The sequence below is a fragment of the Lycium ferocissimum genome, chromosome 10 (genome assembly GCF_029784015.1).
Source record: "Lycium ferocissimum isolate CSIRO_LF1 chromosome 10, AGI_CSIRO_Lferr_CH_V1, whole genome shotgun sequence".
Lineage (NCBI taxonomy): Eukaryota > Viridiplantae > Streptophyta > Magnoliopsida > Solanales > Solanaceae > Lycium > Lycium ferocissimum.
The window spans coordinates 25,696,824-25,712,984 of record NC_081351.1 but is presented as its reverse complement, the minus strand read 5'-3'; the positions used below and the strand labels follow the sequence as shown (position 1 = coordinate 25,712,984).

The following is a 16,161-nucleotide window of genomic DNA, read 5'->3' as shown; positions in this document are numbered from 1 at the left end:
GAGAAAAATAGCATGGAATTAGAGATAAAAGGTGGAAAACTTCTATCATTTCTTTAAATGTGCTGGGTCAAGAAGAGGAAGAGGAAGATGTCCCTCAAGGGGGAGAGATCTCAGTTTTAGAAGATGAAGAACCACCTTAAGAGGAACAAGAATGTTGAGTGACATCTATCAAAGATGCAACTTTGCTTTTGAGCCAAAAAATTGTGAGAAGGCAATAAACATGATGTTTGGAAAGCGCCGAAGATAGAAGAAATTCGGATGATTGAGAAAAATAATACTTGGGAGCTTGTGGATGTACCCAAAGAAAGAGAAGTTGTAAGTCTAAAATGGATTTACAAAATCAAACTAATCAAGATAGAAATTCAAAAGCACAAAGCAAGGTCAAGAGCAGATTTACTCAAAAAGCCAGGTATTGATTTCTAGTGAAACTTTCTCTCAGTTGCACGTCTTGAGACAATTAGAACCTTGATTATTGAAGCCAAACTGCCTTAACAAGAAATGGAAGATTTTTTAACTTGATGTTAAGTACGCATTTCTAAATGGAAAACTTGATGAAGAAATTTATGTTGAGCAACCTCAAGGATTTTTGTTCAAGGGGGAGAAGAGAAGGTGTACGTGCTAAAAAAAGGCTCTTTATGATTGCAATTTGAAGCGCCAAGAGCATAGTGTACAATGAAATTGATACACTATTTCACAGAAAAAATAATTTTCGGAAAGTAAAAGAGATAGCCAAACTTTGTATGTGAAGCACAAACATGGCCATTGTCATCGTTTGCCTCTATGTGGATGATTGATTTTTACAGAAATGATGAAGATGATGCGAAATTCAAGCAAGATATGATGCAATCCTATTAAATGAATCTTAGGTTGCTACATTATTTCTTGGGCATTGAAGTTTCTCAAGTGAAAGAAGGAATTTTTATTTCTCAAAAGAAGTATACTAAAGTATTCTTCAAAAAATTAAAAATGGATTGCGGATAATGTTTTTACCATTAGCAAAATGAGAAATTGCGATGATGGAGCAAAGAAAGCTAATCTCATTTTACGGGAGCTTGATTGGGGGCTTTCTATATCTTACTTCACATGACTACATTATGTTTCATTTGCTAGTTTATTATCGTTCATGCAAGAACCAAGCCAATGCATTTGGATTAATGTTCTACGCTACTCAAGGAACAATGGATTATGGGATAATGTGCGAAATTTGATGGAGATTTGGACTTAATTGGCTATATAGTGGATATGCAGTATAGATGGCATGAAATATTCATACGGTTATGCTTTCTGTATTATTTCAGCATTTGTTCATTGGTTTTCAAAAAAGCAAAGTGTTGTTGGTCAATCAAAGACCAGGAATATGTCTCGGTAGCTAAGGCTACTTCTCAAGCTATTTGGCACACACAATTGTTGAAGATATTGTGAAAAATATATATAAGACGAAGTATTGGATAACAAATCGGCGTGCCATTGCCAAGAATCCGGTCAACCATGAAAGATCGAAGCATGTTTCCATCAAGTACCATTTGTGGCCGAGAAACCACCAAAGGTGAATTTCGGTTGCATTATTGCCGACCTCAACTGGTCGACATCTTCACCAAAGCACTTCCTAGAAAATTTTGCTATCTTGTAGTTGGAGTTGTCAAGCAAATGCATTAAGGGGAGTGTTGAATTAATGCATTGACAAGGATGCTATCCTGACTTTATGTTTTTTAGGAGTTCTTTATTATTTCAAGAATATCATTTAGTCTTTCAATATTATCTCTTAGTTTTTCAAGAAGTCTTTTAAAAGTTTGTGATACATGTATCTAGTGAATTGTGATACATGTATCTAGTTATTTGTGCAAGACTTTTGAATTGGTTTTTTGAGTAGTATAAATAGAGATGTAATTGATGATTGTAATTATCTCAAGTGGCCTTAAGTTGCCTAATACAACTTGGGCATTCTCTAAGAAAAATATTCTCTTCCTATTCTTTGTTTTTCAAGAAATCTTTTAAAAGTTTGTGATACATGTATCTAGTGAATTGTGATACATGTATCTAGTTATTTGTGCAAGACTTTTGAATTGGTTTTTTGAGTAGTATAAATAGAGATGTAATTGATGATTGTAATCATCTCAAGTGACCTTAAGTAGCCTAATACAACTTGAGCATTCTCTAAGAAAAATATTCTCTTCCTATTCTTTCCTACAAATTGGTATCCATCATTCAGCCTCACAAAACAAAAACCAAGAAAGCAAAGTATTGAATCCCTTTTAACTCTACAGAGACTTTTAATGTAATAGTAAAGGGGGTTTTAAAAATTGGCTTAGGTCGAAATCCAGATGTTTATTTTTGTAATTTTTTAAAATCCGCTTGATAATATTCCTATAGTGGTTGGAAGGCTACAGTTTTTACTGCTCTTAATATTTTTCATTGTGGTTGAGTGTCTCAATTTCTAAAACTAATTATTATGTTGTTCTTTCTGTGTAGTGCTAACGAAGGATGCAAAAATGAGGACGTGTTGATGCTTGTTGTAGTTTTGGGAAATTCTAGTGCAAACTTCCTCCATGATAAAACTTCGGTGATCCATTATTACCCAATATACCTAACTTCAACGGTGGATTTGATCAAATTATTGGAGGCCTTGGTGGCGGCGGCGGAGGGGGAGGTGGAGGGGGAGGGGGAGGGGGAGGTAGTGATAGTGGATTTGGTGCTGGCTTCGGATTCGGCGAGGGTCATGGATCAGGTGCAAATGGTGGATACGGTTATAGGAGGTATGGTTAGTGGCGGTGGCGGCGGCGGTGGTGGTCAAAATGGTGGTAGTGGTTTTGGCGCCGGAGCAGGATTTGGCCAAGGTGGTGGTAGAATTTGATTTCACCATTTGCTCAAACATTTTTTTTCCATATAAATAAGTGAAAAGCAAATTAAAAGCATTAATTTGCTATAGGGGCTTATTCTTCATCCTAATTTTTAGCATGTGCTATTCCGCAAGTGATTTTCTTGAATAACATTTTGCATTAGAGACATGTTAACAATGTTGAGACATGATGTAATTCAACTCTTGTTTGATCAATTTATCTATTATAGTGATGAACCTCTTTTAATCTACGAGGAGATAATTAAATGATCAAAGGTCTACCATTCAAATGATTGAACTATGAGTTTAAGTCGTGTGGAAGAATATAGAATATGAGGATGTTCGATTAACTGATTAAGTTTATAAGCCGATCATTAAATTATATGCATGTTTTGGCTTATGTATACGTGTGATAAATATCAAAAGTATTTATAAGCTAATGGATCATTTGAATAAGTTGAATCATCCCAATTATAATTTTTATAATCTTGGGACTAATTTATCTATCTTGGTGGGATAAAATAATCCCAAGGTTGGGATAAGATGAGATATCCACCATTAAGTTTGAGCTTCATTTTCAAATATATCACGATAAGGTTATATCTTCACCTCATATCCAAAATTAATCCCAAACTTAGTGATAGGATATTTTAAACGCCTTATTAATGAAAAAAACGATTTAGAAGGGGTCGTTTGGTAGATCATTTTAACAAAAAACAACTTATCAGGCATTTTTTTGACTAAAACACAATTTTTATACCATTTTATTTTTAATATCATTTCTAATTTTCAAATAGTAATAAGCTTTTATAAAACAAAATTATAAAACTTTCAATTTTGTTTCAGACAATTAATTTGAAAATTAGAAATGATATTAATAATAAAATAATAAAAAGGATGCTTGTCAACAATAATTCATAGACCATAAAATTTAAATGATAGTTTGGTAGAAAAATACAAACGTCTTTACATTTTAAAATAAAAAATATAAAAGCCTTTCTTACTTTTCTAAGCTCTATGTCGAATCAAATCAAGGTACATAAAATGAAAAAACAAATCTTTAATTTAAGACCAAAGATATTTCATCCATCCACCAAATAATGTTGTGTTAGGCATATATCTTTGTGCCTTTTAGTGTAGAAATTTATTTGTACATCCTTTTATTCAATTACTAAAATCTTTTAAATCGAGATTAAATCTTCATAATATAAAAGCCTTTCTTACTTTTCTAAGCTCTATGTCAAATCAAACCAAGATACATAAAATGAAAAAACAAATCTTTATTAACTATTTAATTTCTTTGCAAATTAAACTTCAAATCGAGATTAAAATAATAATTACAAATCAAACATTGATTAACTTTTTAATTTTTGAAATTGAACTCACCTCTTAACTTGTCCATTTTTTTTCCTTTTTGGTCCAAAATTTGGGTCCAAAAATAAGTTTCTTTTATTATTCACAACACCCTTCACTATCTAAACACCAAACCAGAAAAAAAAACTTCAAACAAACCATCTCCTCTCTTTTTTCCTTCCACATTACACCAATTTTCCCAGAAAAGTGTATATATATAAGGAAGGAAATTGGAGGACAAGCAAAACCAAATCCTTCTGATCAAATCACACCAAATTCTTCTCTCTCATTACCACAAAAACATTGAAAATTTTCAATCAAAAGAATTTTTTTTTATCAAAAAATCAAAACTTTAAAAGGGTTGAATCAATATCTTATTGTTAACATAGTGTGTACAAAGTCGACGCGATCAAGCCTGTCGGGTTTTCAATGAAAAATCGACGCAATCCGTCGGTTTTGGCCCTCAATTTTGGGTAATTTTTTAGTAATGTAGTCTTGATGGAGGTGTTTTTCTTTGAATTTGGAATGAAAAGCCTCTAAGTTATTTTCACTGAACTATTCATAAAAAGGTTAAAGAATTTTTCTTGACATTACTTCTACGGTTCTACTAACGACATATACTTGGATAATATTTGGTTGAAGTTAAAAAGACGATGGTTATAATTGAAAAAAGTATTTAGTTTTCCAAATTATATAAATTTTAATAATTTGGTGTTATCTTTATTCTACATATTTTGTGAAATCATTCACAAGTTTTGCCGGATGGGCAAATCTTATCTATGTTATTCAATTATTCACATGTTTTATGGAGTGGCCACAACTCAGAACCATCTTCATTATATTTTTCTTGTTAAATTGTTCATATGTTTTTTTTTTTTTTGGATTGGTGAATCTTGCATGAGTTGTTCAATTGTTCACAAATTTTGCCGGACATATTATTTTGGCATAATACATAAATAGGCCCTCAAAGTTAGCCGTTATATAGTACGCCCTCAATTTGAGTGTGCACAAGTAGGCACTGAATTTGTATACGGTTGAACACGTAAACACAAATTTTCAATTCACATGAAAAATAAATTTTGGAGGTGTCTAGATGATTATTTTGTAAGTTGGAGTATTCAACTAACAAAGTGGAGACAAGTTGAGGTGCCTACTTATGCACACCCAAAGTTGGAGGGCATACTTGCCAGCTGAGGCCAAATTTGAGGGCCTGTTTATGTATTATGCCTATTATTTTCATTCTACCTATCTTGTTACAAGTTTTGCCAAAAGGATATCTTGCATGTGCTGTTCAATTGTTCACAAGTTCTGTTATACGATCACAACTTGTTACAATATTTATTCTACCAGTTATGTTAAAATATTTAAAAGTTTTATAAGACAAATACAATCGTTCACAATTAGTTTTGCTGGCGGACGGGCAAAATTGATACTATTTGCCTTGTTAATACAGATGGTGTAAAGAAATTTGCACTAACAAGTCATCCAAAAGATACAGATTACTCTTAAATTCTCCATAATAGGTGATTTGTAGTTTGATAATAGGACAAGTTATCTCCCCATAACAAATAAAGATCATCTAATTGTGTACGAATTTCTTGCTCCGCTAGTGAATAATATTAATTAGTTAAACTCCATTTTATATGCCTACGTTGCTCATCTACATAGCAACTGATAAGTGATAAAAGTTACACCAATGTAATGCTTAATTGTTGCTGAACTTGATCATCTAATGTCGAGTAATTATGTCATTGGATTTTAAGATTTCCATAAGTTTAACATGAAAACGATAAACATATTTGTGTGGCAAATAATGTTTTCTACTTTCAATAAATAAAGCGAAACGCAAGATATAATTTCCTTTTAGTAACTCACTTTTCTTTATTGATGTTCAACTACGTATACATTCAGTTCATAGTCATTTTTTTCGGTTTTGCAAACGTTTATTAATAAATTAATTAATTGTACTTGCAGTAATAATATTACTAACTATTCCATTGATACCTCCAGGCTTCAAGGTACCTATATAACCTCCTTCCTGTGCATATATTTTCATAGTACCTCAAATATTCATACAATCTAAGTAATATTTTAGCATTTTCATGGCTACTCAAGCATTCAGCCTCACAAAGCAAAAACCAAGAAAGCAAAGTAAGATATATTCCTCTTCCTCTCCTTAATATGATATATATGGATAGAAATAAGAAGTCTTCTCATTAATTAGAAGCTGACCTTAGTGGCAGAGTCGGACTTTTTGAAAGATTTCAGAATATAAAGAACTAAACACACAACAAAGTCAAGAAAACTCAATATTTGTTGCATATAAATGAAAAATAATTTTATCTTAAATATACAGCGGTGAAGGAGGTTCGGATGAACCGCATGCGCCCTTGAAGATCCACCAATAGATTGGAGGTGATCCTAGCTATTGGTATTCCATTTTTGTGGCGAATAGTGGTCACCACAAATTCTTGTTTTTATTGGCGACCTCATGGCTCGCCACAAAAAGTCATCATTGAAAATCTCATTTCGGAAGCAAGGGTGGTGCTACCTAACGGAAGGGGTTTTGAATCCTATTCGTTGAAAAATAATAGTACTACACAAATAGGATAAAATTAGTAGTAAAGTTTTGAATCCCTTTAACTTTAGCAGTAAAAATTTTGAATCCCTTTAACTTTAGAGAAACTTTTAATGTAACAGTAAAAGTAGTTTGAAAATTGACTTAGACCGCACATTCAAATTCCAAAAGTTTTATATTTTTCATTTTTAAAATTTTCTTTGATAAAATTTCTAGCTCCGTTACTGACAAAAGGCTAAATGTTCTACTGCTCTTCATAATTTTCATTGTGGTATAACTAACAATATGATTTTTTTTTGTGCAGTGCTAATAGTAGATTCAAAAATGATCAAATGCAAGTTGATGCTTGTTGTTGTTCTGGGAGTTCTAGTGCAAACTTCCTCCGCAATGAAGCTTCTTGGGGATCCATTATTACCCAATATACCTAACCTAAATGATGGATTTGACCAAATTATTGGAGGCCTTGGAGGTAGTGGTGGCGGCGGCGGAGGTGGAGGAGGAGGAGGGGTAATAATGGATTTGGTTACGCTTCGGATTTAGCGAGGGACATGGATCGGGTGCAAATGGTGGATCTGACCAAATTATAGGAGGTGTTGTTGGTGGTGGTGGCGGCGGTGGAGGTAGGGAAGGAGGTAGTAATGGTGGATCTTGTGTTGGTTTTGGATTTGGCGAGGGTCATGGATCAAGTGCAAATGGTGGATCTGACCAAATTATAGGAGGTGTCATTGATGGTGGTGGTGGCGGCGGCGGTAGAGGTGGAGGAGGAGGTAGTAATGGTGGATCTGGTGCTGGCTTCGGATTTGGCGAGGGTCATGGATCAGGTGCAAATGGTGGATCTGACCAAATTATAGGAGGTATTGTTGGTGGCGGCGGCGGAGGTGAAGGAGGAGGTAGTGACGGTGGATTTGGTTCTGGCTTTAGATATGGTGAGGGTCACGAATCGGGTGCGAATGGTAGTGGCAGCGGTGGCGGTGGTGGAGGTGGCGGCGGTGGCGACAGTGGTCAAAATAGTGGTAGTGATTTTGGCGTCGGAGCTGGATTTGGCAGGGTGGTGGTGGATTGTGATCTCACCATTTGCTCATATAATTTTTTTTTGCATACAATAAGTGAAAAGCAAATTAAAAGCAATAGTAATTGGCTATAGGGATTATTCTTCATCCTAATTTTTAGTGTGTGCTATTTCTCCAGTGGTTCTTGACTTGTAACATTTTGATACTACAATTGTTTTGTTATTAAAGACAGTGTTGACATGATGTAATTCAACTCTTGTATGAACTTCTTCTAATCTATATACAAGGAAATAAATGATCAAGAAGTCTATCGATGAAACGATGGGATTATGAGTTCAAGTTTTGTGTATGATGATGTTTGGTTATATTTATTAGTTGGTGAAATTGGCTCATAACTATTTTTTGGCTTATTTTCGCATTTGATAAATACTCAAAAGTATTTGTAAACTAAAATCAATCAAAAGCCATAAATTGGTTATCCTCAACTTCTGTTTTTTCAGGTTGTAAACACTTTTGAGTTGATAAGCAACCTTTTTACTATTTCATTTTTCATATTTTTTTTTTATAGTTCTCAAAATACCATTCTCCAGACAGAATCCCGAGCTTTTAGTTCTTTAATTTAAGACCACAAAATATAAAAATCTTTTTTAAGTTCTATATCGAATCAGACTAAGACACGAAAATAAAACAAATGCAGTAATTTTTATTTTTGAAGTTTTGAAAGTGAAATTACTATTATACTTGAAATACAGTTCAAACCAATTTTTCAATTTTTTTTTAGTTAATCATATATTATTCAGAAATCACTATCCGATTAATTCTTATGTCTTTATTTCCAAAGTTCGAGCCCAAGTATCAAGACCGAAAATACCTCATCCATCCACCACATTTCTTGGTGGCCAAGCATCAATTTCAAACTAAACTTCAAATCGAGATTAAAATAATACACACAATTACAAATCAAACATTGATTAACTATTTAATTATTTCCAAATTGAACTTACCTCTTAACTTATTACAACAACTTTATGCTTCTTCTTTTTTTCTTTTTGATTTTGTCCAATTTTTGGGTCCAAAATGAAAAAAAAAAAAAAAAACTTTCTTTTATTATTCACAGCACCCTTCATCCATCTAAACACCAAACCAGAAAAATAAACTTCAAACAAACCATTTTCCTCTCTTTCTTTCCTTCCACATTACATCAAAATTTTCCCAGAAAAGTATATAAGGAAGGAAATTAGAGAACAAAGCAAAACCAAATCCTTAAACAGATCAAATCACACCAAATTCCTCTCTCTCATTAACACAAAAACATTGAAAATTTTAAATCAAACTAAAAAAATAAAAATAAATTAAAACTTGATCAAAATCAAAACTTTTTAAAAGGGTTGAATCAATCTGTTATTGTTAACATATTTTGTACAAAATCTTGAATTATTAAAAAAAAAAAAAAAGTAGAGGGCAATATTTATAGAGGAGGAAAGAACATTGCCCTCTGTTCTATTATTAAAGCCTCCTCTTTTTTTAGATCTTTGTTGATTTTTCTAATTTGGGTATTATTTAATAATCAAATTGTTGATTTGGGTATTTTTTATTTTTCTATTTTATTATTGGGTTGTTGGATTCTTGATCATCTAAGGATCTGTTTGGCTTTGATTGAATCTGATAATATTTGATCAGTTTTCCAGATTCTTGAGGCTGTCATTATACTTCATAGTAAAGGTATGAACTTTAATGTTTTTGGTTGCTATTTCTTAATCTGTATTTCATTTTATTAAGTAATGGATTTAGTGAATTAAATGCTGCATTTTGGATTTACTTTAAGCTCTATCATATTATGCATAATGGTTTTTATTCCTATGAGCAAATGGTATTTTGTTTTAAAAGCTTTTTTTTGTTGTTGAGAAATTGACATAAATAGCCGCCGACCCAAAATAATAGCTAGCAAATGTGTAATTTTTGCATATTAGTGTATAATATACATAAAATATACATTTTTGATACATAATGTTTTTTTTTTTTTTTTTTTTTTTGTATATTTGGCTAGTGAATGTAATTTTTTTGGTCGACTGGCCAAATGTGTAACTTTCCCTTTTTTTGCGGGCTTTAAGTTGCATAATGTTGAGTGGAAAATTTGGAAATGAGTTTTTGAGGGGTTTTCATTTTGGATTTGTAGGAAAATGCAAGTTGATCTTGGTAAGTTATTTGTTGGCGGGATTTCATGGGACACAAATGAAGAACGTTTAAAGGAGTATTTTAGTAGTTATGGGGAGGTTGTAGAAGCTGTAATTATGAAGGATAGGACTACTGGTCGTGCTCGTGGTTTCGGTTTTGTGGTCTTTGCTGATCCTGCTGCTGCGGAGAGGGTAGTTAAGGAGAAACACAACATTGATGGCAGGATGGTAAGCTGTTTAAGTTTGCCTGGATTTTTCACATTTTGTTTCAATTTTATTCTATCAATGAGTAGCATGATGATTTAAAATATATGAAAAATATCCACTTTTCATTCAACCCAAAACAAGGCGTAGCATGACAGTATTATGAAGATTTAACCCAATGATCTGGTCCTTTGTGGTATCCTTGATGTTCTCGAGCAATGTCGAGTATTTATTCTAATTTTTATAGCATTTTGTTATCACACTTTTCCGATCTTCTACTTTGTTCTAAACTTTGCGCGCCAGAAGTACACAACTTTAAGTAGGCGTTTGGCCAGAGATTCCAAGTATTTTTCACTTTATTCGGAATTTATGAAGTTGGAGTTGAAGATGGAGTTGTGTTTAGTTATACTTTGTTTATAGGAAAGAAGATAACACTTTATTTGGAATTTATGAAAATGGAGTTGGAAAACAGGTTTGGAGCACTTTTCCAAATTTGGAATCCAACTCCAACTTTGATTTGGAAATTTTATAGCCAAGCACTGATTTTGAAATAAATTGAATTTTATTCCGGGAAAAGTGAATAATTCTCATGGAAAAACTGCTCCTTATTCGCATTTTTATAGCTTTTTTTTTTTTTTTTTTCATCACACTTTCTGCGCTTCTACTTTGATCTGAATATTGAGTACCAGAATTACACAACTTTAATTCTCTAGTTACTTCATTTTTACCGAGATCTCTTACAATCCTCATTTTACAGGTAGAAGCAAAGAGGGCAGTTCCACGGGATGACCAGAGCACGACAAGTAGAAGCAGTAATAGTATTCACGGTTCTCCTAGTCCTGGTCCAGGACCAGGACGTACAAGAAAGATTTTTGTTGGAGGTTTAGCATCCACTGTTACCGAGGCTGACTTTAAGAGTTACTTTGAACAATTCGGAACAATCACAGATGCAGTAGTTATGTATGATCATAACACTCAAAGGCCTAGAGGATTTGGATTCATCACTTATGATTCAGAGGATGCAGTGGATAGAGTCTTGCTCAAGAGTTTCCATGAGCTGAATGATAAAATGGTTGAGGTCAAGCGAGCTGTCCCCAAAGAGTTATCCCCGGGTCCTAGCCAAAGCCCACTTGGTCGGTACAACTATGGATTAAATAGGATGAATAACATCCTTGATAGCTACGCACAGGTAAGTGTGTCAAATGGGCGGGTTGGGCTGGATTTGTGTGGGTCAAAATGGGCAATGACCCGCCCAAAGGTTACTTGGGTTGAAATGGGTTGGGCTAAAAAGCGGGTCATAACCCAGCTCGACCAATTCTTTCTAAGTTTTAATTTCTTTGTTTGTTTCTTAATAATTTTTTAAGTACCGAATAGAACTATTTTTTATTTTTTATTATGGCTATATACCAGATTAAAAAAATGTCTTTTTGAAAATATTTTGACTAGGTTTCTATGGGTCAATTTGGGTTACATATCAACCCAAATTTTTAGATGGACTGAAAAGGGTTGCGCTAAAAGGGCGGGTCATTAACCCGGCCAAACTTTCATTAACCCGCCCAAACTTGAACAGGTTGGGCGGGTCATGTTTTAATGAGCTAATTTTGACACCCCTATGCACAGGGATACTCTTCAGGTACAATTGGAGGATATGGAGTCGGGATGGATGGTAGATTTAGCCAAATGGCCGGGGGTAGAAGTGTCCTTTCTCCATTTGTTTCTGGTTATGGCGTGGTTCCAGGCCTGAGCCCAGGATATGGGGGAAGTGCAAATGTTAACAGTAGTTTAAGCTATGGACGGGGACCAAATCCATATTATAGATCAAACAGGCTTGGTGGTGGCATTGGGTTTGATGTCCGAAACGGAGGGGACACATCATTCTTAAACTCCGCAAATCGCAATTTATGGAGTGACGGAGGACTTCGTCATGGAACGAGCTCCACAAGCTCTAACATTGGAGGAGGAAACTTTAGCAACAGCGGAGTTTGGGGTTCATCAATTTCCTCTCAAGGCATTGGAGGAAATGTTTCTAACAAAAGTGGAAATTTTGGTTATGTGAATGGTGACAACGTATACGGGTTGGCAGGAGGCTATGGAAGAAATGTCACAAAAAGTGGGACCGCTATGTCATCATATGCTGCATCTAGGGGTGGTTATGATGATGGGGGTGCTTTAGCTGATTTCTATGGTAGTGGTTTGGGATATGATGATCACACTTGGCATTCTTCGAATCCTGAGCAGAATTCAACTGGTTCTCTTGGTTATGGACTAGGCAATGGACCCTCTGACATGTCACCTCAAAGTTCTGCAGGTTACGTTGGTAGTTATGGAGTTGGTAAAAGACAACCAAACAGAGGTAATTTTCTCATTGTTCATGGTTATGCTGTTGTCTTTGTTGTTATTCTTATAATTTTGGACAAGTATAACTCTCATATGATCATAGATACTCCCTCCGTTCCAATTTGTTTGTCTTATTTTCCTTTTTAGTCTGTTCAAAAGAGAATGTTGCTTTCTATATTTAGTAACTCTTTACACCCCAACATCCTACATATGACATATTTAAGACCACAAGTTCAAAGCCATTTTGGTACAATACACACATTTTTAGTTTAAGACCACAACTTTCAAAAGTCTTCTTTATTTTCCTGTACTTCGTGCCGAGTCAAACTAAGACAAACAAATTGAAACAGAGGAAGTATAAGCTTCCAGCTATTTGAATCAACGTTAAGTTCTTTACGCAGAGCATGATTGTGCTTAAACTTCATCTTTAGGCTCTTTTTAGTTTTTATTTTCCATAGATAAAAGAGAGTGTATGTTACTGTCAGATTATGGTCATTTGAAACTAGAAGAAAGGGTCGAAATTAGCTGGCCAAGTTGATCAGGGAAAGCAAGAAAGGATTCATGAAATAGCGATCCCACTGTTACTCAACCCTCTTTTTGGTGATTTCTATTATTGTGGTAAATTTTGTTTGTTGTTGGTTGTTCCCTTATTGTTCTAGAATTCTAGTTATGCTCTTTGCTTTCACAATCCAGATGGGCAGCTAAGAATTACTATTTTTAGGACTTAGTATTTCATAAATATTGGGTTTCCAACAAGGTGTTGTGACTTAAAAATGTTTAATTGATAATTGGGCTTTTTTGTTTCTTTTCTGTAACTTAAGCCTGTGACTTTCTTTAGTTGTCCTAAGTGTAATAGCTGGATGGTATAAGTCTAAAGATAACGTTGATTTAGATAGTTTACAAAGAGAGGGCCAAATAACTAAATTTTACGTTGCTATTTATACTAATGAGATGTAGCTTGTGGGATCCAAGACCTAAAAGATAAAAATATTTGTTAAGCATGGTAAAATAGAGTAAAGGAACCTGAAATCAATTTATGCTATTCACAAGAAATATGATATTGATCTGATAACGAACAATTTTCTACATGGGAAAAAATAGAGGAATATTTTTGAACTTTATCATTTTGGTTTGATCATAATATCTGATCTTTCATGTAAGTATACTTAATTAAAAAACTTTGGCATGATTTTGTATACTTTCTCTATTCCGACGGATCAGAAGTCCTTGATAGTTGTTGCGCCAACTCTCCTTGGAGTAGAGACTATTAAATGATGAGTTAAAACGCCCTTCGAAATTACCTTGTAGATACAATTGATTCATGTGTTCCATGACATCTCTTCTCACTGTTTCAATTTAAAAAATACAATAACTAAACCTCAACCTAAGCTCGTAGGGGCCTGCTGTATGTATTCTCACTATCAAATTTGCTCCATTTAGACCTGTCTCACTCCACTGTTCAATATATTAAGTTCTCCAGCCTTAAAAAATTCTCTTTATTTTGTACTGACATACAATTCTTTAACAAGATTAAAACGATCCTTGGCTCTCAGAAATTGGGATAAAATGGTAGCATAGCAGTAGGAGTTGGTCTTCTTCATCTCAACTAGTTGGTATTGCCTATATGGATTGTATTCTATTTTTAGTTAAGTCTGCATGAACTCCAAGAGATTTTAGGTCCTTCGAGACCTCCGTCTTGTGGTTTTAGGTGTGCTTTGTCCCTTTTACCACTACTTTCTTAGACAGGTTGTATTGCCCCTTATATTTCATATTAGTGCCTTTTGATAGCATATCGGAAGGTCGTCACCGTTCAGGCTTGACATCTCTTTCTCTGATTCCATCAACTCTGCCCACCTCTACCTTTATAATTCACTGAGGATATTAGATTTCCTAAGTTCCGACCGGTTCTTCCCGTTGTTGAAAACTTTTGAACTTACTCAACTAAGCTCAATTCTAGTCAAGAGAGCAATTTCTCCATTTCAAAAGCCTCATAAAAGTGTAAATAATTTAGCCAAAGGCACGAAGAATCCTGTGGACCCTAACATGGTTAGGTTTTTCCACAATTGCCAAATGGTTGCACATGAGAGCATTTGTGCCCTTTCGTGCTTCTATTTCTGGCCTGATTTTTGCCTTGGTTCTCACCTATTTCTGCTCATACACTGTAGCAAACACGTGTGGTAGGTTCCGAGACCGAAAGGTGGTCCACTTTTCTCACTGGCCTTTCTGACCTTGAAAATGGTCAGGTAGCCTTCCTGGTTTGTTGTTGTCTCCTCTATTGGTCACAAGCACTGAGCAGATGCATGTGATGAGAGAATAAAAGAATCCTTCAGCTAGAAATGAAAAAGTTTTGTTGTTGAAGTGTGTGACCATCTCAGCTAAAAGGTCTCTATTGAAGAGAACAAACTTTTATGTCCGTTAGAAAGGACACTTTTATTTCTGTTAGAGAGAATACACTTTTATTTAGTCAATTATATTCTCAATATACCCCCTCACATGCAAGCCTGATTCTTTTTCGCTGGCCAATCACGTGAAAATTCTTTTCGATAATGGGGTTTAGCAGTGAGGCTCGAACCCAGCACTTCTGCCTGCTCTAATACCATGTTAAAACGTGTGACCATCTCATCTAAAAGCTTAAGCTGTTAGAGAGAGCACACTTTTATTTGCTTAATTATATTCTCAAGCATTTGTAATTTATTGGAAATTATTCAGAGGCAAATTTCCTTCTTAGTGTTCTTCCTTAAGATGAAATTGTTCTTCTGTGGATAGGCTATGGAATTGACAAAGCTTTTCAAAGGACAAAATTGAGCATGATTGTGATCTCACCAAAATGTTTGAAAATTATATCCTCTCGAGCTTCTTGGCTTAATTTTCATGTAGTCCTTGTCTGCTGGGAACCTTGGTGTTCTCTGATAGCAATTTGACCAGAAAATATAATTGTGTGGCATGAGCTTCGACCAAATAGTTTTATCCGCATACCCTTTACTTTGTTTTTATTACATGATATCTCCTTAAATCTCCTCATTTCCCTTCCTTTCCTTCCTAAATATGTATGTACATTTGCAATTTGTCAATTATGCTAAATCTTAATCTACTGTTGTTCATTTTTTTTTTTTTTGACAAATCTACTGTTGTTCTATTGATGCAGGAATTGACGGCTAGGAGAATATCGCAAACCAAGGCTGTTATAGTAGGTGAAACTATTTTTGTCGAACTTGAATCATGATTTTTGAATATTTCCACAATTGTATGAAAGCTGAGAAGTTAAAGAATTGGACTTCCTTTTGTAGGGCACTTGGAGTGTGTTTTTTGAAGGTCTAGATATAGAACTTTGCAAAACACTTTGTTTTAAAAGGATATTTTTTGAGTTATGTTTTAGAAATTCCTCTTTTTTTCCCCTTCAAGTGAGGTGTAACATCTTATTGCAGCTGCAGCAATACATACAAAGGAAATAGACATTTTTTTTTTTGCACAAAACTTTTATATTCCCTGTTTTTGCTGTAATATAGCTGCACATTTGCAGATTCTTGTCTACTATCTTTTGATTTGTAGTTCCCTTAAAACAGGAGTTTCCTTTTCATTTGATTGTATGTGAGGTTGATTTAGTATGAAATATGCATAATGAGTAAACTACAATATATTCAGGTTGCTATATTTTCTTGGTATCTATAT

The 16,161-nt window shown here is 34.3% G+C and overlaps 2 protein-coding genes across 2 annotated transcripts; both read left to right on the top strand.

Annotated features, from left to right (window-relative positions):
* Nucleotides 1-7,315: 7,315 nt before the first annotated feature.
* On the top strand, nucleotides 7,316-7,911 carry LOC132034757 (glycine-rich cell wall structural protein 2-like). Its single transcript, XM_059425117.1, has 2 exons — nucleotides 7,316-7,324; nucleotides 7,441-7,911. The coding sequence occupies exons 1-2, from the start codon at nucleotides 7,316-7,318 to the stop codon at nucleotides 7,909-7,911; spliced, it is 480 nt and encodes a 159-aa protein (XP_059281100.1).
* Nucleotides 7,912-9,326: 1,415 nt separating this feature from the next.
* LOC132032975 (heterogeneous nuclear ribonucleoprotein 1-like) lies at nucleotides 9,327-16,141 on the top strand. Its single transcript, XM_059422797.1, has 5 exons — nucleotides 9,327-9,499; nucleotides 9,954-10,179; nucleotides 10,913-11,344; nucleotides 11,776-12,508; nucleotides 15,638-16,141. The coding sequence occupies exons 2-5, from the start codon at nucleotides 9,958-9,960 to the stop codon at nucleotides 15,649-15,651; spliced, it is 1,401 nt and encodes a 466-aa protein (XP_059278780.1). The 5' UTR covers nucleotides 9,327-9,499; nucleotides 9,954-9,957; the 3' UTR covers nucleotides 15,652-16,141.
* Nucleotides 16,142-16,161: the final 20 nt, after the last annotated feature.